The 26,688-nt window shown below is 45.5% G+C and overlaps 1 protein-coding gene across 6 annotated transcripts in view; it reads left to right on the top strand.

The window, feature by feature from the left end:
• Positions 1–15,196, top strand: part of PDE10A (phosphodiesterase 10A) — a 566,819-nt gene extending 551,623 nt beyond the window's left edge. For all 6 annotated transcript variants that reach the window (XM_067011128.1, XM_067011129.1, XM_067011132.1 and 3 more), the window contains 3 exons: positions 3,144–3,224; positions 5,923–6,011; positions 8,504–15,196. In XM_067011128.1, coding sequence (XP_066867229.1) covers positions 3,144–3,224; positions 5,923–6,011; positions 8,504–8,621 — 288 coding nt within the window. In that variant the 3' untranslated portion in view covers positions 8,622–15,196. The remainder of the gene's footprint in view (positions 1–3,143; positions 3,225–5,922; positions 6,012–8,503) is intronic.
• The last annotated feature ends 11,492 nt before the right edge of the window (positions 15,197–26,688 follow it).

Raw genomic sequence — 26,688 nt, 5'->3', positions numbered from 1 at the left:
GATGGTCAATTCAGCTGCGCATTAGGAGTTCTGTAGAATATGTGGGATGTTAATCCATGAATTGCTGACATGTGAAACAACCACGTGAATTACTTCCATGAATACCTTTTCTAGACTGAATTATCCAAATTATCAGAAACGTGTTTACTTCTTGATTTGCCATGAGTAAGTAGAATATAATTCTCTTATTCAAATGAATCCACAAATACTTAGACCCCTGCATATTCAAAGATTATGGAAAGAAAAACTGTAAAGTGTTTGTGCACCTCATTTGTTCTGAAGAAGTAAAAGTAAATTTGGAGGACAAAAAGTTCGGTAGTTGATGGTTCAAACCATAAATCTCATCCATGTAGACGAATGGATGTAAAAAGTAAAAAACAGTAAATTATTCAGCTAACGATTAGTAGAAATAGTCTATAATGTTGATCTGTCTTTTTTTTTTTTTTTTTTTTTTTTTTTGTGGCCTCTCCCGTTGCGGAGCACAGGCTCCGGACACACAGGCTCAGCGGCCACGGCTCACGGGCCCAGCCGCTCCGCGGCACGTGGGATCTTCCCGGCGGGGCACGAACTCGTGTCCCCTGCATTGGCAGGTGGACTCTCAACCACTGCGCCACCAGGGAAGCCCACTGATCTGTCTTATAATTGTAAAGTGAAGAATTTTTGTTGGGTGAGGACCACAGGCCTTGAGTTGAATATACTCATGGTGTTATTTCTCAAATACACAATGCATACATTGTGCAGGCATCCTCTTGCATGGTTTTTTTTTTTCCTTTATTTTATTGTGTGTGTGTGTCAAAATCTAGTTACTATCAGACTCAGGAAGATTGTTTTTAGATGTACATGTCTAAGCTGTAATGTTTGACTTTATTATCACAGTCAACTTAATTTGCATGTGTGTCTAAAAGTAGTAACCTAGAATTAACCTATAAATACCACGTAAGAAAACTTGTCTGAAGCTAGCTTATTGTTTTGCAAATACTTTTATTGATTTAACTGTGACATACTTCATACCATAACAACTATATTTGTATTCTAAAATACGAATTGAAATGCGAGAGACGTGTAGGTGTTTTCCCTTTCTATCGCCCGTTGGTTCAACAGTCCACAGGGAGCGATTAGCCGCCAGTATGCTCATAGGTGACGTCTGCAGGGAGTTCACAGTCCCGAGGTGGAAACAGCACTGTAATCGCCGAGTCTTGCCGGTTGATCTCCTAGACGTCCATAAAGTCCACGCTCCTCACCTCAGCCCCTCACTCTCTCCCATCCCTTCAGAGCTTCACCAGGTCCCGCCAGGCTTACTGCAACATTTAACTGGGTTCCTTGCCTCTATCTTTTAGAATCAGTGTAACAGTGATTAAGAGTATCTAGTCTCTGGTGTCATGTTGCTTGAGATGAAATCCTTGCCTTAGTACTGAGGCTGAGCCCTCAGGCCAGTTGTCTGACTCATCTCTGTGCTTCCGTGGCCACACTTGCCGGTTCAGGAGGACTTTAATTCTGTTTACGTCAGTACCCCACCTCCCATCTGCCGTCTCTCCACGCTGCCATGATAAGGATGAAAATCGCGCACTTGATGCAGCAAGCCCTCTGCCTCTCCAGGCTCTCCCACGTTTCAGCCCCTCTGTCCTCTGGGTCCCTGACCATGCTGTGCAGTTTCATCTGCCTGGGGCTCCCTCCCGCCCCCCTGCAACCCCTCTCCCCTGAGCCCCAGACACCCCTGTGCTCCTGCACACACACGGTGCACGGTGTCCCCTTGTTTTCCTCGTCAGCATCAATCCTTATTCGGGTACATATTCCAATCACTGCGTATTTAAAATCTCTTTATATATTGGGCTTGTGAAATCCTTGAGCAAGGGGCCTAGTTATTTTCATTCACTTAGGACAGAAAAGAAAGAAAGCTTGAGAACGACTGCTGTTCATATTGAAAGCAACAACACCGGAGCAAACTCTATACCTCAAGTGCCTTTACGTAGTCACGGCAAGTGTCTTTGTCCTGTACACAAACATTCTTAACAAGGGTTATAGTAATTTGTCTCTAGACCTTATCTTAGCAAATTCAGGGTGGTTTTAGTTGTTCTGTGCTTTGGATTTCTGAAAACAAGCATAATTAAAATAAAATAATTAAGAAATGTGAGGGGGCTTCCCTGGTGGCTCAGTGGTTGAGAATCTGCCTGCCAATGCAGGGGACACGGGTTCGAGCCCTGGACTGGGAGGATCCCACATGCCGTGGAGCAACTAAGCCCGTGAGCCACAACTACTGAGCCTGCGCGTCCGGAGCCCGTGCTCCGCGGCAAGAGAGGCCGCAACAGTGAGACGCCCGCACACCGCGATGAAGAGTGGCCCCCTCTTGCCACAACTAGAGAAAGCCCTCGCACAGAAACGAAGACCCAACACAGCCAAAACTAACTAACTAAATAAATAAAATTTTTTAAAAAAAAAGAAATGTGAGGGAAGAGGGAAGAGTGTGAGGTATTCAGGAAAAAGTTTTAACAATCTTTAACCTTAAAAAATAAATTAAAACAGTAAGATAATTTTAAAAATCTATAAAATGGGGATAATAATATCTAACTCATAGTATTTCATGAAGATTAAGTGAAATAATATTGCAAGTTGCCTAGCCTAGAGCCTGTGATATCATACATCTTTAATAAACATCTATAATTTTTAACCTTTATGCTGATGTCTAGCCAGTTATACTGTATCTTTACTGACATGTTTTAGTAGACTGTTGTTTATTATTGATGTATCAATATTCCTCTTTAAAGCCTAGCTTCACCCAGTGCATTGCATGTGAAAAATCATCTGAAGAAGTGAGATAAAGACCTTGAGGTTATTTCACATTTTGTTCTTGTGTTCCTCCTCACACATTTATCTCCTCTTATTACTAACTTTCACTAACTTCTACAAAATGAAACCAGAAGAGATGGCTAGGTTTCTGGTAATTCAGTAAAGGAGAGGAATATCAGGATAAAAGCCTGCAATAATACATTACATTTTTTATTATTCTGACATTTGTTTGGGTCATTAAGCAGCAACATTATTCATTTTGAAGAAACTTAACGAAAAAAGGGAACAACTCATTAATACCAAAGTTTTATAACAGTTTATATAATTGAGAGCGCCTCGTTTCCCCCTGTTTCTCCCAGGGTGATGAAATGAAGAAGCTGGGAATACAGCCTATTCCCATGATGGACAGAGACAAGAAGGACGAAGTCCCGCAAGGCCAGGTATGAATTGTGCTCTAAAGTCCAGTCATTTGCAGCGGCTGTTAACAGCGGACATGAGTAAAAAGCATATGCGGTCTTACAGGACCTGGAACCACCTGAAATCTCCATTTAGACGGACTTGGAGGATAGTAAGACCACGAATGGGAAATGCTAGTTGGATTTAAAGGATTCACAGCTAGCCTTGTCATCACCACCTCTTCTACGGATGAAATTGCAGTCAATTGCAGGCTTTCTTTTCTTACTTGAAATAGAGGGGATGGATGAATTTGAATTGTTGGTATTTTTAAGAAGCAGAAAATATTTTGTCATCAAGTGTACAAAGATATTTTTTGGAGAATAACATTATAGATTTTGATTAGGTCCACTTTTCCTAACAAATAATGCATATATTTTAGTACATTTTGAGTTTTGTCTTACCATAAACTGGCACTAATTATTCTCTTTTCAGGTCTTACTACATAATATATGTTAATTTTTGATGTTTCGAGAGCTCTCTGTGCCTTGTCAGTTTTGCATGTGTGCGTGTGTGGTGTGACATAGTCCTTTGATTGTGGTCTTTTTAAACTCTCAATCTTCTAACGTCATAATAAGGATGTTAGTTATGGACAAATAAATATAATGTAAAATTCAGTTTAGAAAACATTTCAGAAAATTCACAAGATGAAGGTTTTGGATAAGTTCTCAAATCTTCCTACTTTATTTATTTAAAGTTATTAACTCTTAATACAAAAGTTTAAGCTTGTCCACAGCTCTTGGAGGGCACAGCCCAGCAAGAGGTGGCGTGATTTTCTCGCCATCATTGCCTCTGGGGAGCAGTTTGCTCGTTCGTATCCTTAACCAGTTCTTCTAGCAGGAGGCTCACTTTCCTCCTCTGCTGACTGTGTACTGACATGCCTACCATGCATGTTGCAGGTGGATTTTGCAGTTTAGTTTTATTTTAACATTGTTTGTGGAACTTTCCCATATAGGTAATCACAGTGGTTATTCTTTCCTGTCTTGTGCCTGCTTTTCATGTCACATTGTAAAAGCCCTGTCCCACCCTGAGATTATATAAACGTTTGCCTATATTTTCTTCAGTTATTTTTTGATTTCATCACTTTATATTTAATTTGTTAATTCGTTTGGAATTTATCTTGTTATATGGATAAGACAGGGAGCTGATGATGTTAGCTTTTCCTTGTAAATAGATGAGCAGTAATCCCAATAGGGTACATAAGAGAACTGAAGATGTCGTCAGGGAATGAACTTTGTTCTCATGTTATTTCATTAAGAGTTGTATGTTTCTGCCAAAATTCCAGATCCAGTTATAGTATTAGAGAATTTTAAATAAAATACTTCTGTGATCAGCTAGTATTTTACCAAATATATTGCTTCTGACTTGAGATTACTATGAAATTATTCTTTGCCATAAAAATAAAAGACTCTTGGGCTTCCCTCGTGGCGCAGTGGTTGAGAGTCCGCCTGCCGATGCAGGGGACGCGGGTTCGTGCCCCGGTCCGGGAAGATCCCACGTGCCACGGAGCGGCTGGGCCCGTGAGCCATGGCCGCTGAGCCTGTGCGTCCGGAGCCTGTGCTCCACAACGGGAGAGGCCACAGCAGTGAGAGGCCCGCGCACCACAAAAAAATAATAATAATAATAAAATAAAATAAAATAAAAGACTCTACTTCCCAATAATTAGTCTCTTTCTCGAGACCTTCTGCTCCATGGCATCTGCTAAATATTGACATAAGAAAGTCTGTGCATGAACTGTAAAGTTAAAAATGGAAATGCATTTATTCTAGCAAGATGACTATGGTGATAGACTTTACAACAGGAGAAAGCAGAAAGGAGCCAAGTAGATTTGACACTTCTTTATTCCTTGGTGTCTCTCACCGAAATTCAGTTAAGAAACTGGTAAGCCATGGTTTGCCAATCACTTTACCTAAGGAGCCAGTTTTATCTTGTACATGTTGTCAACCATTAGGGCAGTTATTTGTAGCCAGACAGTCTGTGTTCTCTGGTTAATCATCCAGCAGCTCTTTTCCATGTGGCCTTCAAAGGCCAGTCGGGGCCAGCATCACTTATGTGCACAGTGGCCCAGAATAATTCCTAATAAAATCTTTAATATATTTTTTAAAGTATCAAAAACTTTAAATTCTGACATATTGAGAGAGCTGTTACCTGAGAGGGCTATGATAAAGTCAGTGAGATTTGTCGTAGGTCAAAAAAAGGGAGGGAGGAGATGAAGAAAATATCAGTAAACCAAATGAGGTACCAAAGCTAAGAGTAACAAACAAGACACCCAACAGTGGGTGATTCCTGAATATTGAGTTGGCGAAGAGTCACCCATGTAGAAGAATAGCGGATTTGACTTTGAAATGCTTAACACTTAAAGTACTAAATTTGACCAGAGATAAAAATAGGACCTGAATTATAACTGATCTATAAATAGAATCCCATTGAATATTGTACTTGGGTTTTAGATTAACTTCTTTTTATGTTTTAAATTTTTATGTTTTATTTTGTGACTGTATTTTAATGAATTTTTAACTGTAATCTGCAGTAGTGATCCTTGAGCCAAAGATTACTTAGCAAAACCAGAACATTTAGTTTTTTAGGTAGGCTTGAGAAGTAGAAAATTCACTTGAGGAATATAGTGCTACTAGAATTGCTAATCTGCAGTTGTGTTTCTTGTCCGTGGTTTTTGCGCTGAGGTAGCTCGGATTCTACAATGCCGTGGCCATTCCCTGCTACACGACTCTCACCCAGATCTTCCCGCCTACAGAGCCTCTCCTGAAAGCCTGCAGGTATGCACAGTAGTTCAACCTGTGATGCTATTTTTTAAAAGATCAGCTCGGTGCTTTGTGACCACCTAGAGGGGTGGGATAGGGAGGGTGGGAGGGAGGGAGACGCAAGAGGGAAGAGATATGGGGACATATGTATATGTATAACTGATTCACTTTGTTGTAAAGCAGAAACTAAGACACTATTGTAAAGCAATTATACTCCAATAAAGATGTTAAAAAAAAAAAAAAAGAATAGTGCAGCCTTGGGGCAGGGTCCTGGTTCCCCCTCAAGGGATACACATAACAATTTAAAAAAAAAAGAACGTATAGGATTTTATCTCCAAGTATATATGTATCTTCACTACAGTTTACAATAAATGGGCTGTGTGTTTGCCTATGTAACAAGTATACATCAAGAATATTTATTCATAAAGTTTTGAAGTTTCTTTGCTCGTTTTTATGACTCAGAGGTCCCTGCCCAATGCTGTTTTTAAGACGACAATAATGTCTTTTCTGGGCTGCTGGTTTGGAAAGGGGCTCGGTTTAAATCACACAGTTCATCGTTTGAATGGAAGAGATGGAATCTTGAATGGCATCTTCTTTAAGTTTCATTTTCTTCCCAAAAGAAACGCAAGCCATCAACAGTTGATCTGTTCTAGTTCAGATTTCTCTGTGTCCTCTCATCATCTTTTTGGAGGGCTAAACTCAGCTAAGAACATTGGAAATTTTTTAAGATTTTCACCTTACTTTAAAAGGAAATTCCTTTGGGGAAGGCGAACGGTGATGAGCAACAGCTGTGTGAGTTGAGTCTCTGCAGGGGAATTGGTTTCGACATGATTTTCCTCACCGCTCAGCCAGAATCACACGGAGGGGCTGGGGTGGATGCACCGTTGAGGGGAGGAGAACAGACACGTGACGAGATATTTGTAAACAAAATCCGAGGAGTTAGCATGCTCCCATTCTCTGCTGTGGAAACTTATCTGATGAACTCATTCTTTAAGGAAAACAAACTAACAAGCAAGAACAATTTTTAAAAGATCCCGCTTTTTCCTATTTAAGTGATTCTCTTTCTTCTCTGCTTCTGTGGAGATGAACAGAACATCCCAGTGTATTTTGTTGCACCATCACTGACCTTAATCAGTAGCTAGTTTCTGAAAATATTATCTTATTCCCGAAGGGCTCAGCCATGTGGACAGTTTGGAGTGTGAGTGAGGATTCATTCTTGATGGAGTCAGGCTGGAAAAATGAATGTCCCACCGAAGCGAAAAGAGAATACCAATTGCATGTTGTAAAAAAAAAAAAAAAAATAGATGCAGGAATTACTCAGAAGTTCTTTTTGTCCAAAAATTCTCTGTATTTGCACCAAATACGTAGAACCAGCAGTATGAACGCTTGCTATTAGTATCAAGCTCTGGGATTGTTATGCAGCTGTCTCAGCAGTTTTGATGCCTTCTTGCTACTGTGGACTTGGCTAAACCACGTAATCCCTTAAAGGCCATTTCAATATGATTAAAACTTGAAAAATTCATCATGTATCATTGTATCCAAGGAAACACCACAAAGTTAGTGGGTGTTTTTTTTTTCCAATATATCATAAAAATCTCTTCAGGTTCTGGGAGAATGATACCTGATGACATAGGAAAAGAACTAAAGTGTTACATTTTTCAGGTTATAGTTTAGGGGTTTCTTCTGTCCAAAGGTATCTGAGCCGGTCTGCTCTGCATGGATTTTGTGTTTGCGGATGCTGAGGTTCGCTTCTGATTTTGACTTGGCGTGTGAGAAAGGAAGGTGCGAGGTGGGGAACGTTGATTAGGCCCCTGCGAGGTTAGCCGGGGAGCAGGAGTTCTCACGGCATCGGAGGAGAGGCAGCTGCTGCAACCCCCGAGCTGCGGGTTCTGAGAGGGGCCGACTAGGAGGTGGGGGAGTGCGGCCGCGTTGGGGGCTAGAGGCCACTGGGGCACAAATACAACCTCGTAACGAGGACGTTTCAAAAGTTTGCGGCAGGGGTAACTTATGGCGCGTTTCCAATAGATGACCCGCTGTTCACAATAAGGCTTCTCCCCGGTCTCGAGCGTGGGGTGCAGTGGGTGGAGCGGCCCCGCGGGGACACACGCTTCCCCCCGTGGGGTGGGAAGGCCTGGCCGGAGGTGTCGTTGGTGGATGAACTTGCGGCTCCGCCCCCCCCCCCCCCCCGCCACCCTTTCCTCCTATCCCGCGTGTCCTCGGTGGCCACCCGTCGGCTCGGTCCCCCTTCCAGTGAATCCCAACTAGGAAACAAGCTGGGGGGACGGGGCTTGGGTGGTTGAGGCTCCTCTGAGGAGTCGGAGCTGTGGTGCCCAGTCGGGGGACAGGCTGGGAGCCGGCAAGCTGGCCATAATCAAGGTCACCAGAGTCCAAACGACACCCCAAAGCCATCGGGCTGAGTTGTGCCACGGGATGGTGCGGATGATTGTTAGGACAGAGTCCAGAGATCCTCTCTGAAACAGCCCCTGTCGCTGCATCTCTTATTCCAGGGATAACCTGAGCCAGTGGGAGAAGGTGATCCGAGGGGAGGAGAGTGCCGTGTGGATCTCGAACCCGCCGGCGGCCCAGGGGACCTCGGAGAAGCTGCCCGTGAAGATCGATGACTGATGGCCTCCCCTGACCCCTTCCACCTGAAGATGTTAATCCTGCTTCTTTGACTTTTCTTCCTTTTATTTTTGTGGGGGGAACCTACACCTGGTAATGGGATGCAGACCTCTTCAAGAAGGTACCATTAAGTAAACACATCCAGCAGACGGCTCCCTGCCGGCCTCCTCAACTGCGTCACAGACGGTGATCAGCCGGGACCAGAAATCCGCAGCCCCAGTGACTCCTTGTGAACTGGCCTTTTCTAATGGGCTAATACAGCTGAGGCCTTAATGGAAATGGACAATTATTCGGAAGGGGGTACTTTTCCACTGTATCTTTCCAGTGAGGGTTAAAACGGTACTATTAGGATGTTGTACTTTGGCTTTAACACCAGTGTTGCTTTGATGTCGTTGGTTATAAATAGGAACTTTTCCATGTTACTCTTGTGGACGTTCATGTGTGACCTCCTTGTAATTAGCGTGAATCATAGCAGACAGCCTCAGACACGTGGCGTCGAGGTTACAGAGTGAGAAGCGCCTTTCTGCAATCAGTGATGGAAAATGGATTCTTCAGAGCCTCATGAATTAAAAGTTAGGTGGACTTGAAGCATATTCTTTAAGCTTATACTAAAGGGCTTAGATGAATACATTTAACACTAAAGGAAGCAGATTTTCTATCCTCTTGAAAAGAGGTGCAGGTATACATCATAATAAATCTCAGAAATCCAAGTATCAATTCAAAAAATGTCAGAGAGTATTTTTTCTTTATTTTTTTCTTTATTGCAGTCTGGGCAAATTTCCTAACCCCTTTACATAAATAACAAAATAAAAGCAAGGCATACAATTTTCTTTTCAACGGACAAGTCTTACGGATGTAAAATGTGAATTTTAAACGATGATTCTTTTATGTGTTCACTTGATGTCATTGCAAAATCTTAAACTCACATTCAAAGGGAAAGGTTTGTTCTACAAATGATTGAATTGCAGGACCATGCATTTCTCCGGAAGTCAATTAAACCATAACGTTTAAGCCTCCTGGAGCCTTCATTGCAAGCGGCTCATTCGCCTCCTGTTTGCCCTCCCCTGTGCTTGTGCTCTCCGCCCTGGGCAGCTGCGTCGGGCCTCATCTCTGTTCTCTTTGCTCTGCTCAACATCAGATACCTACAGAGACCCCTGCGTCTGCAGGGTCCCTCCTGTATCCGTTTTGGTAGGCTCATGGCCCTCTACAATGTAAATGTTTTGAAACAATATACAGAAGTAATAGTCTGGACCCCCTCCTACAAGGATTATAAACCAGGCACTTCTGCGGCATATGAATGCTTTAAAGATTTCTAGCACAATGACATGGTAGCCTCCGAAGCTGTGCTAGTCCTGACCTGAAGGAATTAGTCTCAGAAGTGCTAGGCTGATCCATAACAAATGGCTTATCCACGATTCTTGAAGCAGGAAACTGGAACATTACTTTCAATAAAGTGAAGTTTTAAAAATATTCTTCTACATATCCAAGACTATACACATTGTTGTTCATATGAGCTTGGTTTTTGCAAAAATGATGAAATCAGGTGTTTCTATAATATGGTTTATTTGTGTTGCAGCAGAATTAGCTATACATAAACATAGTTCTTATTTTAAAATTAACGTTGTGTGTTCAGTTTCCTTATGGGTTTCTGAAAGTTGCCATCTTCCTTACGTGGAGCTCCATTTGCTATTATAATTATACAATATGAGGTAAAAGGAAATAACAGAGAATACCACTGTGGCTAGTTACACACACACACACGTATGTAGCTGTGCACACATACATTCATGTAGGTACACACATGCATGTAGATACACACACACACACATATATGTGTGAGAGAGAGAAAGGGAGAGAGATGCAAACACATCTTTGAAAAGTAAAAATCAGCCCCATTCTTCAAAACGTGATTTTTCATGTTGGAAAATGTATACGGTTTGATACAGAGCTGACTAGAAAGGGTCCTTTCTCATGTTAATGTATTCACAGAACTGAATTCTAAAAAGTTGCATACATCCAAACTTTCTGCAGCCAAATGTATGAAACTGGAACCATGAGATTCAACTTTAATCACAAAAGTTACTTAGGGGGAAGGAAATATCATTGAAGACTATTGTTTAATTAACAGGATTTTTAAAAAGTGCACGAATTCTGCTTCTTGAAATAGACAACAGTCATGGGGCGGGAATGCTACGGCTAGTTTTGCATTTTTAAGGTTGCTGTTCTGACATGATTATTAGAGAAAAGCGTCTTATTTTGGCATACCCAGGTGTATTGCATTATGTGACCTGTACTTTGAACAGTAGTTTCCCAAAGAAACATGTATGGAGTTATCGGTTGGTTGATTTCTTGTGAAATAGTCATAATAGAAGCAAAGTTTGAACAAAGGACTGTATTCTAATGTAAACTGTTACTATTACTTTTACCATGTGTAAGGTTGACTTAGGAATCATAGATTTACCTAAAATGAAAGGGCCTCAGATGCAGTGATATTTAGTTAACAATCTGTTTTGGAAAACACACACTTAGGAGTATTTTGTATCTCGGCAGATTTATTTAGCAGACACGCTTTTGAGTTCTGTTTTGCCTTTTCCCCAGATTTTTTCTTTAAAGGGCAGATGGTCTTTATCGCCAAAAGTTTTGATGAGTTTCTCATTAAAGTGGTATTTTATATTGGGCCAAAGTTTCCCTGTTCGGTATAAATTTGGTAACCAGCTGTGAGTATATGTAGAATATTTGATTTGCAAAATTTTTTATTGGTTGTGCTGATTTATAATAGATAGAGTTTTATCATCAAATGCACTTATCCCTTTCAGAGATAGTGAATATATTTTTTAACTAGAAATTTTCTTGGCAGTGCATGCTAACCACGTGAACTATTGAACTTGGGCAGCGGAATAAAATTCTAAAAACTGCAAGTATCTGATTAATTACTAGTTGTGATTTAATTAAATAGAAAATCTTAAATGCAATTAATGTGGAAAGGAATTCTCAAAAATGACCCTTTTACTAAGGCAGGAATTCTGATCCATTTCCCAGCTTTAGTTATTTCTGAGAAGCACGTGAGAAACCAATGTTGGAAGAGAGACCAGGTTTTGAATTAGTCACACCCCGTTATCCTCCATCCTGACTCTTCCCTCCATGGAAAAGCATCTGTGCAGACAATCACGGTGCTGCTTGGGGTGACTTGTTCTCACAGCAGCAAAAACAGAGCTAATTCAGAACTAGGTTTGTTCAGTGTAGGTTTCCTCTTTTTAGCATGCTTTTCAGATATTATGCATTCTTTTTTTTTATGCAATCCACCTCAGTGAATTTTGCTTTCTTGGTATATTCAAGCACAGTAGCTATGTTTGTACGTGATACACATAGATGCATAAATCCTTAGCTTCCTGGATTGCTTCATAGGTTTAGTTTTGAGTATTATGTTGCTGGCCTTTTAACCCAGAGTTAGGTTTGAGTTTTAATAGGACTAGGTGATTTCACCATGCTTTGGCCTGTGCTTTTATTTTAAATTCTATAATCTTACTTCTTCATTCATATATTCATTGTTTTGCTTTCTTGCTTAACTGTAATTAAAAACATTTCAAGGGACACATCCATGGTTAATTTTATCAAGTGGAATGAGTTAGGATCATTCTCTCCTTACCAGATCTCTATCCCTTATTTTATTTCATTCACAGTCACCCTTGGGACCATAGCCGAGGAACTGTTCAGTCTTTTTCACAAGAACTTCCAAGAACTGTGACACTGATTATGATGTGATTTTGTTGGGTTTTTCAGGTACCTATGCATGATTTAGATTTTGAAAATCACTTCTATCTCTTTGTATATTTCAAATGTATTTGCTTTCTACACTTTGCTGATTTTATTCAGGATTTAACTCTTTAAAAACATATTCATTTAGTCACCTTAGTGTATCCCTTCTATTGCAAGTATTAATCTGATTTTAAAATCACTGTAAAATGTAAAGTAGCCAAGTATGCTGTCAGTGATGGTTTCCCCAGGCTCGTCTGTAGAGCATGGCTAGTATATTTTTACCTTTGCATTAAGTATTTATCCTGATACACATTTTGCCAATTTCTTTAAACACTTAAGTTTAAATTAGTGATACCCAACGCAGTGCTTACACTTTTTGTTTCTCGTCTTTTTTTTTTTACTGGATATTTTCGTTGTCTGAAGCACTAGATACATTTATGTGATGATAAGAATAGAAAAAAAAAGGAAGAAAACAGTTTTGATGCTGTTCTCGTTCCAAATTGAAAAGATGGGACAAAGTGAAAGACAAGAAACACGTGTGAAATCCGAAGAAGCATTACTGCCTTCACCCGAACTCTAAGCTTTTCCCTTCTCTGACCGACAGTGGAAGGTCCCGCAGAGCTGACCGCCCTGAGAGGGTGCAGAGCTGCGTGTACCTCTGCGGGGCACGGGTTAGCGTTACCCCGGGAGCCAGGCCGAAACTTCCAGCCGGACCACACTTGCCAATTCGGGCGGTCAGTTTGCACGCATCATGTTTCAGCTAATATTTCTGAGGAACCGTACATTCACTGAAGCTTAAGTGGAAAGGTTTTATTCCTATTGCAGGATAAGTTTTAAAAGTGTGTTATCCAGTGCCCTAGCCCTCCTAAAATATCATCCGATCCTGGGCATTGCAGCTTTTGTTTTTTCTTTCGTTCCCCGTCTTGTGCCCTACCTCAAATATACTGTGTAAACGACCTATGGGAACACTCTTTTCCATATGACCTGTTGTATGGTGTACGCCCTTGCTATTCACTTAGTGTGCACACTGAGAGTAGATGTAGTTGTAGAAGGTGTTTCTGTACCACGCCCCCCACCTGTTCACCAGAACCCACCCAGTGACCCACTGGAAAAAGTGTGCGTGCCCAGAACACTGTGAAACAGTTACCAAAATTTGTAGAAATGCAGCATCTTCACTCTTTCTGAAAAGAAGAGGTAACTTTTTTTTTTTTTTACAAGTCCTTATGAACAAAGGAGATCCTCTATCCCTGCCTAGTGAAGGCAACTAAGAGTTTGCTGGTGATAATCTCCTTGCTGACGAGAAGCTGCTGGAGTGTAATACAGGTTACAAGTTGTCAGAAATACAATGCTCGTAATAAGCTGATCTGTAGCGTCGATGGATCTGTATCCAAAGTTTTAATGGGCTCACTTTCGGAAGGAGAAGGAATTTGGAGTTAACAATATCCAACTTCATTACGGTTAATAAGTTATAAATTAAAAAATATTTTATATGTACGACATAAAAACTTTGTAAAATGCGCAAGTGCAATAATTTAAAGAGGTCTTAACTTTGCATTTATAAATTATAAATATTGTACATGTGTGTAATTTTTTCATGTATTCATTTGCAGTCTTTGTATTTAAAAGAAACCTTTACTGTCATGTTTGTATAATATAACAATAATCACTGATTATAACCTAGGTAAGTTGTAAATAAATTCATAATTCAAACAGCCAGTATATATGCATATATGGGTGTTACTTTGCCAAATCTTTGTTTTACTTACATGCTTAGAGCAGCAAGAAACCTTTGTTGATATGTAATTATACATTTAAAGTATATATATATGTATGATACATGAAATATATGTAGAGATGTTCATAATTTTAATGGCTATCCTTCGGTGTGAATAATTGAATACAAGAGTTTTTAAAATATCACCTTTCACGTTTATCATTTGTTCTCACGTGTGGGGAAGGTAAGAGAGATTTGCAGCTTCATAAAAGTTCATGTGCAAACACTCCAGGCCTTGTCTGCACAGGAGAGACCAAGTTCACATTGGAGCAATGTGGTATGTTTGCTCCAGCCATTTTCTAGCAGAAAGGATGAGACGACATAAAACGTTAAATTTTGTATAAACTCCACTGTGTAATTTGAAAAGCGCAAAGACTCTTTGGGGAAAGCGTGGTCTTTTAGAAAGACTGCTTCATGTGACAAAACTCACGAGCCCCAGTGCCAAGGCTGGTTCCTGAAACAGCTTCCCCACTGGCAGGCCTTCCAGGACCAGTCCAAGCCCACATGGCTTAAGAGTGGGAAGGACTCCACGGGGCGGGCGTGTTTACACTAAGTGCTGGGATTCTCTCTGCTAGGAAAAAAGACGTTCTCAGCTAAACTCACATCATCTTTAAAGCGTGATCAGTATCTTCATGGCTTCATCTTTAAAACTCCGCTTAAAGTAATGGTGTTTATTTGGCTCTCCCTGCTTGCCATCAGGTGGGCAGGGAAATGATAAATATTTAAGACCAGAAAGTTAAAGCTGACTCTCATCCCAAGACCCTCTCTAACCAAAAACATATTAGAGCTACATTTGGGAGCGAATGAAATAAATGTTTCCTGGAATAAAGACTTGCTGCATTGTTAAACATGGGTGTCCACGGCCTTGTTAATTAGACGAAGGTAGAAAGACCTTCAAGTGGAATTCTGCACACCAAACTCTTACTAATGGACTGCTCTCTGGGTGCACAGCACTGTGCATGTTGTAGACAGGATTTTTGTTAAATATTCATTTCCTGTGAAACTGTATCAAATGTTTACTGTGTTAAAAATAAATTTCATGAGCTAATATCTCCAGAAACTAATTTGGTAATTGAGCTCGCAGACTGGTTCTCTGTAAAGCTGATCTGAGTTTGAATTCTTATCTTTATTACACAGGTTTGACTTTTCCATCAGACTTACCATAACCAAGAGCTAGTGCCACACCAAAGGAACCCTAAAAACACAACACTATTAAGCAAACATTTATTCAGCAGGTGTGTCAGGTGCCTGATGTTCCGGGAAGTGCAGGGAGGGGCGGCTGGGAGTCAAGGGCAGGACACAAGTCTTCCTTTCCCCGAGGCCTTCTGTCACCTTGCTGTGACTTGCTGTGCCCTGGTCCCCTCCTGTGATGACTGTTTTCAGAGGCCCAGTTCTGGGAGAGACAAAAGGGAAACTACCTATTTTTTGACCTGAGAATCTCACGATATTTAACAAGACAGTTTTTTAAATCTTCCAAATAATACACAAATGATGCGGTTTGCAAGAGGACACGGAGCCTGATGAAACAGAAGCCTCCGTGAGCTGTTCCTGCGTCCTTCTCCTCCCTCCCCACACCCCTCCCCCAGCCTCACGTAAAAGGGAGATATTTCCTCGATTGATGTTGAGGGGAGAAAGGAAAGGGACTAGAAAATAAAACCAGGCATTTATCTGAAACACCAACTTCCAAATGTTTATTTGGTAATGGTATACATTTCGACAATGTCGGCCTTGTTGATGTCCGTGTCATTAATTAGGTAGAATCCTTGCTCAGAATGATATTCTTAGAATATGGTAAATGCTCAGTCATCAACAAAAAAGTCAAACATTTTAACACACAGAATGACTAAGATACATTATTATATTAATATATGTTAAGAAAATAACATTTACCTGCTTAACTTGGCAGTAACTAAAGAGGCCATGCATCAAAACACCGATTTCCTAAGCCTTCCTGGTGACTGAATTCTGTCCGTGTGAAACTATGACTGTCAGAGTTTGGACTTGAGGGTCACTGGTTTGACCTTCCACCAGCAACTCGAGGTCACTTCCTCCCCACGTCTGGTAATTGGTCCTCCGAGCGGACACCGCTCCAGGGGTGGGGGACACGTTCCCATAATGCAAACCAGACCATTGCCCGACAGCTCTGGCTGCCAGAGAGCTTTTGCTGAAGCTGTCCTGAAATCTGTAGCTTTACGATTTTTGTTCTGAGACGCTGGTTCTGTACTTGCAGCAACACAGACAGATACCTCCACGTTCTCTTTTATCGGACCACCTTTCAATTACCTATCTGGGAGCTATCTGGCATCCTTGTGCTTAACCTGGTCTCCTTTAAAACAGTATAGGGCTTCCCTGGTGGCGCAGTGGTTGAGAGTCCGCCTGCCGATGCGGGGGACGCGGGTTCGCGCCCCGGTCCAGGAGGATCCCACGTGCCGCGGAGCGGCTGGGCCCGTGAGCCGTGGCCGCTGCGCCTGCGCGTCCGGAGCCTGTGCTCCGCAATGGGAGAGGCCACGACAGTGAGAGGCCTGCGTACTGCAAAACAAACAAACAAACAAAAAAACCCAAAATACAACAGTATAACTTGGCTCAGGAGCCTGTGCAATTCTCGACATCCTCCCTGTAGAAATTTGCCGGTGGCCTTGTGCTGGGCCTGTACTTACCAGAGAACCACCTGTCGGGGTTCATCAGCTGGCACTCTGGGTGCATCTCCTACACCTCCCGTCTCTGTGGCTCTGTCATACCGAGGCGCGCCTGTTCTTGGCTCTTTCCAAGAGACCATTTCCGTAATGGTCTCTCTCGTGGAATAACCTCCCTCTGGCTTCCGCCGAGCGCATCCTTAGAGGCGCGAGTCCCCTCGTCTGTTCAAGAGTCTCTGTCCCGCCCGCCCAGTGATCTTCTCCCTCCTGTGCGCGCTCGGGACAGGCAGGTGTTAGACCTGAACGGTCTCCGAGGGATCCCAGCTCGCCCAAGAACCGCCAAGAGTCGAGAGTCGCTGCAACACGCAAGAGGTTTATTAGGAGCCGGTGCACCGGGGTTCCTTGGTCCTCACGCAGGAGGCCGAAGAGGACCCCCCGCCCCCCAAGCGGAATCACATACATTTTATAGCTTTCATTTTTCATTATGCAAAGTGTGGATATATCAAGGTTTTTTTTCTCATTGGTTTGTTTGTTCCGGACCGGAGTGGGGACTTGGCTCTAGTTCCTTGATTGGTTGGCTGTCGGATGCCTACTTTACATTTTCGTGTTTTTGTGGTGGGGGGTTGAGTCACATGAGTTATGGTTGGCTGGGGCGACCTCTAAACTCTGGCTTAATCATTCTTATCCCCCGCCATACTTGTTTGCTCGCGGTTAGGGCATGTCTCAGACATGTCCTGTTTTCCAGGCCTTTGTTGTTTGCTCGGAACGGTTTCTGCCCAGGGGGGACATTCCAGTATCTTATTGCCAGCCGAAAAAACTCAAAGCTCAAAAGTATCGATAGGGAAGTAGGGGTGTAAGTATAGTTAAGGCCCTACACAGGCACCCCACGCCCAGACGGAGATGACAGAGCTTCACGTATGCTGAGCACTTACTATGTGCCCGGCGCTCTAGCTGCTACGTGTATCAACTCAGCATTCGACAATTCTATAAATTATGCATATGCTGTTGCCCCCATTTAAAGGTGAGGAAAATGAAACCCAAGGAAGTTAAATGGCTGGGGAAAGAGAAAGCAGGCTAGCCTAGACCAGGTCCAGGGACCCACACGCCAGCGCCCAGCCGTCCTGGGTGAGCCTGGCTCCGCTGCCTGCCGGCCAAGGGCGCCCCTTGCCTCATGTGGACACGTGGAACCTTGGAGGCGCCGGCGCAGACCGGCCCCAGCGCTCTTGGTGCTTTATCAGCAGGCCTCCGTCCCTGCCCTCCCCGGTGAGGACCTGAACGGGGCCTCCAAGGGGAGACCCCGCACTCAGCTGCTGAGTTGCAAAATCCCGTGGGGACACTCAGATGAAGTCTTACGAGAAACGCTTCTCTGGGTGTTTAGGAGCTGACCGTCCGGCTGGCAAGAGCTGTCTGCAGACCGTTCTGTCCCGGTGCTGAGGGTCACGTGGCCCCGGGGGCGACGGACTGTGGAGAAGAAAGCTGTCGAGGTGTCGGCGTGCCGTCTCCTCCAGGTGAGAACCGCGGGGGGGGGGGATTCACCCCGGACCTGTTCTGTGGAATCTGGTCAACAGGGTCCTGGCGTCCACTTTTCTCCTAGAGCTCGGAGAGCGGGTGCAGGTCGCAGCTGAAGCCTCAAGCCAGCCTGCGGGGCGAGGCGGTCAGAGCGCAGGCTGCCTGGGCCGCAGGGTGAACGCAGCCCACGCCCTGCTCTGGGGGTCACGGCCCCGCTCTGGGGGGAGGGTCACGGCCCTGATCTGGGGGGGAGGGTCACGGCCCTGATCTGGGGGGAGGGTCACGGCCCCGCTCTGGGGCGGGGGGTCACGGCCCTGCTCTGGGGGGAGGGTCACGGCCCTGATCTGGGGGGGTCACGGCCCTGCTCTGGGGGGGAGGGTCACGGCCCTGATCTGGGGGGAGGGTCACGGCCCCGCTCTGGGGGGGAGGGTCACGGCCCTGATCTGGGGGGAGGGTCACGGCCCTGATCTGGGGGGAGGGTCACGGCCCTGATCTGCGGGGGTCACGGCCCCGCTCTGGGGGGGAGGGTAACAGCCCTGATCTGGGGGGAGGGTCACGGCCCGCGGACCTCCTGTCTGTGATGGCAGCACGTGCTGAGTGGTTAGGGGGTAAAGGGGAGGGACACTGCCTCCGAGAAACCAGCCAGAGGAGCACAGACTGGCTCAGGGGACATCACTGAGGACAGACGGGCAAGGACCAGGCAGGACAGAGCAGCCGTAGCTCTCCCCTCGCCCCCCAACCAGGCAACAACCCAGCACAACCCTGAGCCCAGCTCCCGAGCCCGCACGACAGCACCCACCCCGTGACCCCGGCCCCCCTGCAGCCACACCCAGATTCAGGTGGAACGGAGCAGGGGGACAGGCTTCTCATTTGACTGATTTAAAACCCAGGGGACTTCAGGACACGGTGAGTTTAGTACAACCGACCCGATCATGCCTGAATTCCGTTTCCACACTGGACAAATTAGCAAATCAAGGCAAGTTAAATACCGTTCTAGAACAATAGTTACGTTTTTTTCACTGAATTCAGGGCCAGTGAAATGTGTCTCTGCTATATTGACATAGCTTTCGTTCCAATAGTTTAGAGATGTGTTTCACTTCTGCTTTGCCAGCATCGGCCTGAGAGTGACATGGAATTTACTGGAGTGAGCATGTGTGTCTGTGCATCAGTCTTGACAAATCATAATGCGGTGCTGTCGCCAAGGCGGAGTTTCCTCACTAAGGGGAGTGTTCAAATTCCCTTTGCAGAAGTTGCTTCTCTTTCAGAATAAAAGTGCTACTTTTATTCAATATCCTATTAACATTCACGGTCCAACTGAGTCAATCCAGGAGTATGAGTCAGGGTTCCCCAGAGAAGCAGAGCCACGTGTCTGTACGTACGTACGAATGTCTGTACATATCCCGCTGGCTCTGTTTCTGTGTAGGACCCTAACACACACACACACACACACACACACACACACACACACACACACACACGGGCATTTATGACGAGGGATTGGCTCACGCAGTTACGGAGGCTGACAAGCCCCAGCATCTGCCACCTGCAAAGCTGGGGACCCAGGGGAGCTGGTGGCTTAGCTTCTAAAGTCTAGTCTGAGTCCTACGACCTCAGAGCCAGGAGCAGCGATGGTGTCAGTCTCATTCCAAGGGCAGGAGAAGACCAGCGCCCGGGTTCAGGGTCAGGCAGAAACCCCACCACGCCTGCCCTCTGCCTATTCCAGCCCCCAGCAGCTCGGATGGGGCCACCCCCACTAGGCAAGGCGATCCGCTGGACGCTAAACTGGTTCCAGTGCTCGCCTGATTCAGCGACAGCCTCCCAGGTGCGCCGAGACTTCTGTCCAGCCACATATCTGGTCCCCGCAGCTCAGGCACTGACACGTAACATGGACCCTCCCAGCAAGACGGTGCTTTCTTCTATCAGGGCGCTTACTGTTATTTGTAAATAGTTCTCCAGCTCACAAAGTCCTCCTTGGATCTCTGCTCTTTATGTGTGCGCCGCCCTTTGTTTTGGCCCTTTTGCATCCTTCCAATATGCTCTGCAGAATCCAGCTACCCGGCGACCCTGCTCCGGAGGCTTCGGCCCGCGGCGCTGCCCCTCGGGCGCTCGAGCAGCTTTGCTGTTATTTCCCCGGCTGCGGTGAATTCCGGACGCGAGTCTGGCTCTGTTCCAGGCACTGGGCGTCCGGCCAGGAGTGGAAACAAGAGAAGCCCTGCTTTCAAGGAGTGTACATGCAAGTGTGGAAAGACGGATGAGGAGCGAGCAAGCCAGACGGTACACAACGTGTCAAACGGGGAGAGCCGTGATGAAGAAAGCAGGGCAGGAGGCGAGCGACAGAGGTGGATGTCTCTAGTGAGGTGGCATTTTAGCAGATTCCTGATCAAGTGACCTTGGGGTAGGTAACAGCTGCTTAGATATGACACAAAAACGATCAGCGATAAGACAAATAGATCAATCAGACTTCACTAACATTAAAAATATTTGTGCTTCAAAGGACAAAAAGTGAAAAGACAACCCCCTAAAATGGAAGAAAATATTTGCAAATCATAGCTGTGATAAGGGACTTGTGTCCAAAATATATAAAAAACTCTTTCAACAATAAAACAACAACCCAATTTCAAAATGCACAAAGGATTTGAATAGACGTTTCTCCAAAGAAGATATACAAATGGCCGGTAAGCACATGCAAAGTTGTTCTACGTCATTCGTTATTTAGGAAATACAAAGCAAAAGCACAATAGCATACCATGTCACTGCTACTGCAATGGCTAAAACAAAAAAGACAGACAATAACAAGTTTTTGGCAAAGATGTAGAGAAACTCCAGCTATCACACGTTGCTTGTGGGATTGTAAGATGGTGTGGGCACTTCAGAAAAGAGTTTGGCCATTTCCTCAACATGTTCAGCTGAGACTTTCCATATAAACCCAACTATTCCTCCCCGAGTTACATATTCACGAAAAATAAAAACTTATGCATACAATACCTTGTACACAAATGTTCACAGCAGCATTACTCATAATATTCAAAAAGTGGAAACAAACCCAACGTCTGTTAACTGGTGAGTGTGTACTCAAAGGTGGTCCCTCCACCCGATGGAAAACTATTGAGTCGTGAAAAAGAATGAAGCCCTGACACCTGCTACAACATGCGTGAAACCCTGAAAACATTATGTTACGTGAGAGAAGCCAGTCATAAACGACCGCACACAGCATGACTTCATTTATATAAAATGTTCAGAGGAGGTGAATTCACAGAGGCAGAAAACTAGATCAGAGGTTACCAGGGGCTGGGGGACATGAAGGTGAGGGGTGATGCTAGTGTGTAGAGGGTTCCTTTCTGTGATGATGAAAAAAACTGTCCTCAAAAGAGACACTGGTGACGGCTGCACGATTTTGTGAACATACTGTAAACCACTGACACGTGAATGTAGCACTAACCACCGAACAGACACTTCAAAAGAGTGAATCTTATGGTACGTTAATTATATTTCAATAAAACTTATGAAAAAGAATGTGTAATGGATTACGTTACCTTGGATAAAGAAACACCTACAAGTCCAGAATGCTCCTCAAAACAAAAAGAAGGAACGAATCCAATAGGCAGTTTTGGAGGTGACCATTGCACCAACCCCTTTCTTGAAAAGAGGCAATTAAAGGTAAGAATAAAATACTTCCCTCTTTAGGAGATGAGATTCCAAGCTGAAGAGGGAAAGCCCTTTTTACAAACTTGCATCTCATCAGTGTGGATGACGTGAAAGTGGAAATAACCATCTGCAGCCCCTCAGAGCTAATTGATTTGGGCAAGGACTATCCACGGCTGCGAAAGATTCTTGGAAACCGGGCAGCTTCATGACCTCCAAGCATGACCTCGCAGCATTCTTGCGGACCACAAAGGGAAAACCCATCACCACAAAGACACGATATTGTGGTCGCCCCCTCCATACGCAGTGATCAAATTTTCCATGACTAATCGTGCAAAGTACAGATCACCACCTGTGAAGGACTCTTACTTACCAAGATGTTTTGACTTAAATATACGTGGGCCTTAGACTCACCTCCACTTTGTAGGTGTTGTAAGACAGGCAGCGCAAAACCACCACGGCACAAAAGAAATAACCAGGCACACGTCAAAGTAGACAGTGTATGAGACATCTGGCCTGGTCTTCTCAAAGGGCCACCGTCATTAAAAAATTGGAAAAGTGTGACTGTTTTAGGTGAAAAGAGCGCAACTCTGTGACTCTACTAGAAACCATCAAATTGTAAACATTAAATGGGTGAATTGTACACTATGTAAATTATATATCAAAGCTGTTTAAAGAAAGAGGTAGCGATTCTTGTTTGAAAATACAGCTATGAATGATATTTTGTGGATGATTAAGGAAAACCTGAATATCGGGCTAGGTATCAGCAGACAGAAAGCAAAGACGTACTTTTTTTTTTTTTTAAAGCATTTTATTTTATTTTTTAAATTTTTAAAATTTATTTATTTATTTGTGGCCGGGTTGGGTCTTCGTTTCTGTGCGAGCGCTTTCTCTGGTTGCGGCGAGCGGGGGCCGCTCTTCATCGTGGTGCGCGGGCCTCTCACTGCTGTGGCCTCTCTTGTTGCGGAGCACAGGCTCCAGACCCGCAGGCTCAGTAGTTGTGGCTCACGAGCCTAGTTGCTCCACGGGATGTGGGATCCTCCCAGACCAGGGCTCGAACCCGCGTCCCCTGCATCGGCAGGCGGACTCTCAACCACTGCGCCACCAGGGAAGCGCCAAAGACTTACTTTTCTTCAGTGTGATAGTGTCCTGTGGTTATGGAGGAGGAGGCGGGTGCTGTAGTATTTAGGGCTAAAGACTTGTGATGTCTACTACCGATTCTCAAAAATGTCAGCACAAATGATGGAGAGAGAGATAAAGTGAATACGTCAAAATGTTAATATTTGAATCTGGGTGGTTGTTTAGTCTACGGTTGTTCTCTTGAAAGAATGGTATGTGGCACATGTAGTGGGATGAGTTTCACTCTACGGTGTAGGTGTATAAACGTGATAATTTTCAAAACTCAGATCTGACTGATCATCTGCATCACTTGGCCAGGAGCGGGGAGCTCTGCGCCCTGCCAGGCGGGCTGGTGACAGCCTGGGCTCCTGGCTGCAGCGCTGCACCTGGCACCAGACTCCATCTCAACTTTCAAATATCACTTAGACCTATTTTTCTTATATTGATGTAAACTCTGGCTTGATTTCTTATGAGAGTCACAATGTCCCCCCACTCTTCTCTGCCACATTGCTGGGACATCCCAGCGGTGCAACCACCACCGTCTCTGGGTTTGTTTCGGGGAACCCACAGGCTGCCATGATTAATTTTAAAGGTGAGCAACTCTTTATCCCGATGAAAAACCAGCGATGCAAAGGATGAGTAAGAAACAGGCCGTGTAGGGAAACATCCGGATGGTTTGTTTCCTGTAGCGACAGGGACTGTCTTCCCCCGGCTGTGCCTGCGTCCCTCGGGAGGGTGCTTGTACCTTTCAGACGTGTCCCGGCTTGTGGGATAGAACGCCCCCGGGCACTAGCTTCTCAACCTTGCCTTCTCCACGGCCCTTTCCTTAGCCACGCTCGCCTCTCTCCAGTCGTACAACGTCGAACACACAGAGCCCATCACACCCCAGGGCAGCAGCATCTACAGCGCCTTCTCTGGCTGCCACCCTCCCCTGCTGTCCCGACAGAGGCTTGGGTTGGGGGCCTGGGCTTCACCTCGGCCTGGATGGGGCCTCACCTCCCGTTCCGCTCCCGACGACAGAAGCCTCTTCCTCTGGCTCTGGGTGTGGCACGCGGGGCCTCAGGCCAAGCGTCACCTCCTCTGGGGGCAGATCCCTCGGCCGAGAGGAAGTGAGGCTGCAGGTGGAAGGAAGACTGCTGGGTAGCTGACCTTAGCCAGAGGTCACGGCCTGCGCTGTCCCCTGAGCCCAGGGTCACAACAGTCCTTCTACGGGGGAGGGGGAGGCAGGGATCTGTGATGTGATGCGAGGAAGACCCGACCAGCCTTTGACCATCAGGCACTTTTAAAAATAATTTCCCTTCAGTTGTACTGGGATATAATGGACATTTAGCACTGTGTACGTTTAAGGCGTCCAGTACATTTCCAACTTTTTGGGGTCTTGTAGTGACTTTGCCCACAAATACCACTTAAAAATGAGGTGATGCTGCAGAAAAGCACCGTTAGGGCACAGTCAGGGCTGCACGTGAGAAGGTGCGAGCTGCGTGGAGACAGGACTGTTAGGGTCACCCGGGAGGCTGCCCCGCTGCATCTTCCGACCACAGCAGGCAGCCCACTGCCCTGCCTGCGACGTTCTCTGACTGCCACCTGTCCTGTCAACAACAGCCATGAAAAGAAGCGCAACTGAGTTCTTTGTAGCGAGGTGGATGGACCTAGAGACTGTCCTACAGAGTGAAGTAAGTCAGAAAGAGAAAAATACCGTATGCTAACACATATATACAGAATCTAAAAAAAAAGGTTCTGAAGAACCTAGGGGCAGGACAGGAATAAAGATGCAGATGTAGAGCATGGCCTAGAGGACACGGGGAGGGGGGAGGGTAAGCTGGGACGAAGTGAGAGAGTGGTATGGACATATATACACCACCAAACGTAAAAAAGACAGCTAGTGGGAAGCAGCCGCATAGCACAGGGAGATCAGCTCGGTGCTCTGTGACCGTCTAGAGGGGTGCGATAGGGAGGGTGGGAGGGAGATGCAAGAGGGAGGAGATATGGGAACATATGTATATGTATAGCTGATTCACTTTGTTATACGGCAGAAACTAACACACCACTGTAAAGCAATTACACTCCAATAAAGAGGTAAAAAATGTAATAATAAATGCGAGGGCGCCTTTGCTTTAGAAAGATGTGGAGTCACAGCAAAGGTTTGCTTTTATATATTTTTAAGATTGGAAAAAACGAGAGCACGTTTGTTTTCCCGATGGAAATGTTCCATCAGGTGGAGGGAGGGAGAAGGAGAGAAGGGCAGGGGCAGAGGGGAAGACCCACAAGTGGGGTGCGGACCCCCAAATGGAAAGCAGGCAAGGCAGCGCAAAACCCCGCGCTGTGGGCCTTTGATGGGCGAGACTTTCCTTCCTGCACGTCAGGAGGGGGTGGGATTGGGGTGGGCTTGCAGCCCGCCCTCCTTTCAGTGTGTGGACCTGGAAATGCCCCTCTTGACTCTGAGTACTGCCCCGTCACCGTCTCCGGTACAGCCCCAGCTTCTCAAACGAAAACCTGTGCTCACCTCCCTACCGTGTAAACTCTTCCAACAGCTCCTTGCCACCTGCAGGGACAGACTGAATTTGCCTCTTGACGCCGCCGCCCCGTGCACCGTGCACCGGCAGCTCTCCGCATCTCTACATTTCTGCATCTTCCCCCTCGGGCTGGCATGTCATTTCCGTCTAACCTCAAGTTCCCTCTACGCATCTCTGTTTCACGCCTCCAGAGCGGAGAGGCCACAAAGATGTTTAAAAAGTCGGTTTGGGGCTTCCCCAGTGGTGCAGTGGTTGGGAGTCCGCCTGCCGATGCAGGGGACGCGGGTTCGTGCCCCGGTCCGGGAGGATCCCACGTGCCGCGGAGCGGCTGGGCCCGTGAGCCGTGGCCGCTGAGCCTGCGCGTCCGGAGCCTGTGCTCCACGACGGGAGGGGCCACAGCAGTGAGAGGGCCGCGTACTGAGTCCTTTCAACTTTGCCCATTTCTGCTCAATGAATTCTAATAACGGAAAATGTTTATTTTTGACCAGTTGTCTTTCCAAGCCATTGGCTGTTCTGACCCGCCCGGGGCTCTCCTCCCGCCTCCGGCACTTCAGTCTGGGCTCCTCCGACCCCTCCCTCGTCTGCGCCTTTTCCTCTGGTCTCCGCAACGCTCAGATCACCGCGTCTGACCCCTGCGTTGTCTGTTTCTTCTCCACTCTGCATCTTCAGGGAATAAGCCGTGCATCTCTGCAGTCTCGGCAAAGTGACGAGAGCGGACAATATTCTTTTTCTTTCTGCACGCGGAGCAGGTTGGAGGCTGCGCGGACGCGAGCTGGGCCGGCCGCATCGCACCTGCGTTCCGCCGGGTTTTAAGATGTGCTCCAGCGCCACCTAGAGCCGAAACACAAAACAGCACCATCCGTCCCGCTAGAAGTAGCTGCACGGTGAGCCGTTGTTGATTCCTACACAGACGCCTGGCCTCCAGGAAGACCCCCGTGGTTCTGGCAGATCCGTTCGTTGCACCCATAACGTTATACTTAAATACATTTCTGCTTCAGACACTTCGTTGAAATGTTTAGCAATCGGAGAGCCGCAGGTGGGCTTTTAAGGCTTGCTATTGATTTGACCAATGACTCCCTGAACTGTAGTGTGTAAGGGGTAGGTTAATTTACTGTATGTGTGTC

The sequence above is a fragment of the Kogia breviceps genome, chromosome 13 (assembly GCF_026419965.1).
Source record: "Kogia breviceps isolate mKogBre1 chromosome 13, mKogBre1 haplotype 1, whole genome shotgun sequence".
Taxonomy (NCBI): Eukaryota; Metazoa; Chordata; class Mammalia; order Artiodactyla; family Physeteridae; genus Kogia; species Kogia breviceps.
Note: the sequence above shows the minus strand (reverse complement) of the source record. Positions and strands in the feature narration are given on the sequence as shown.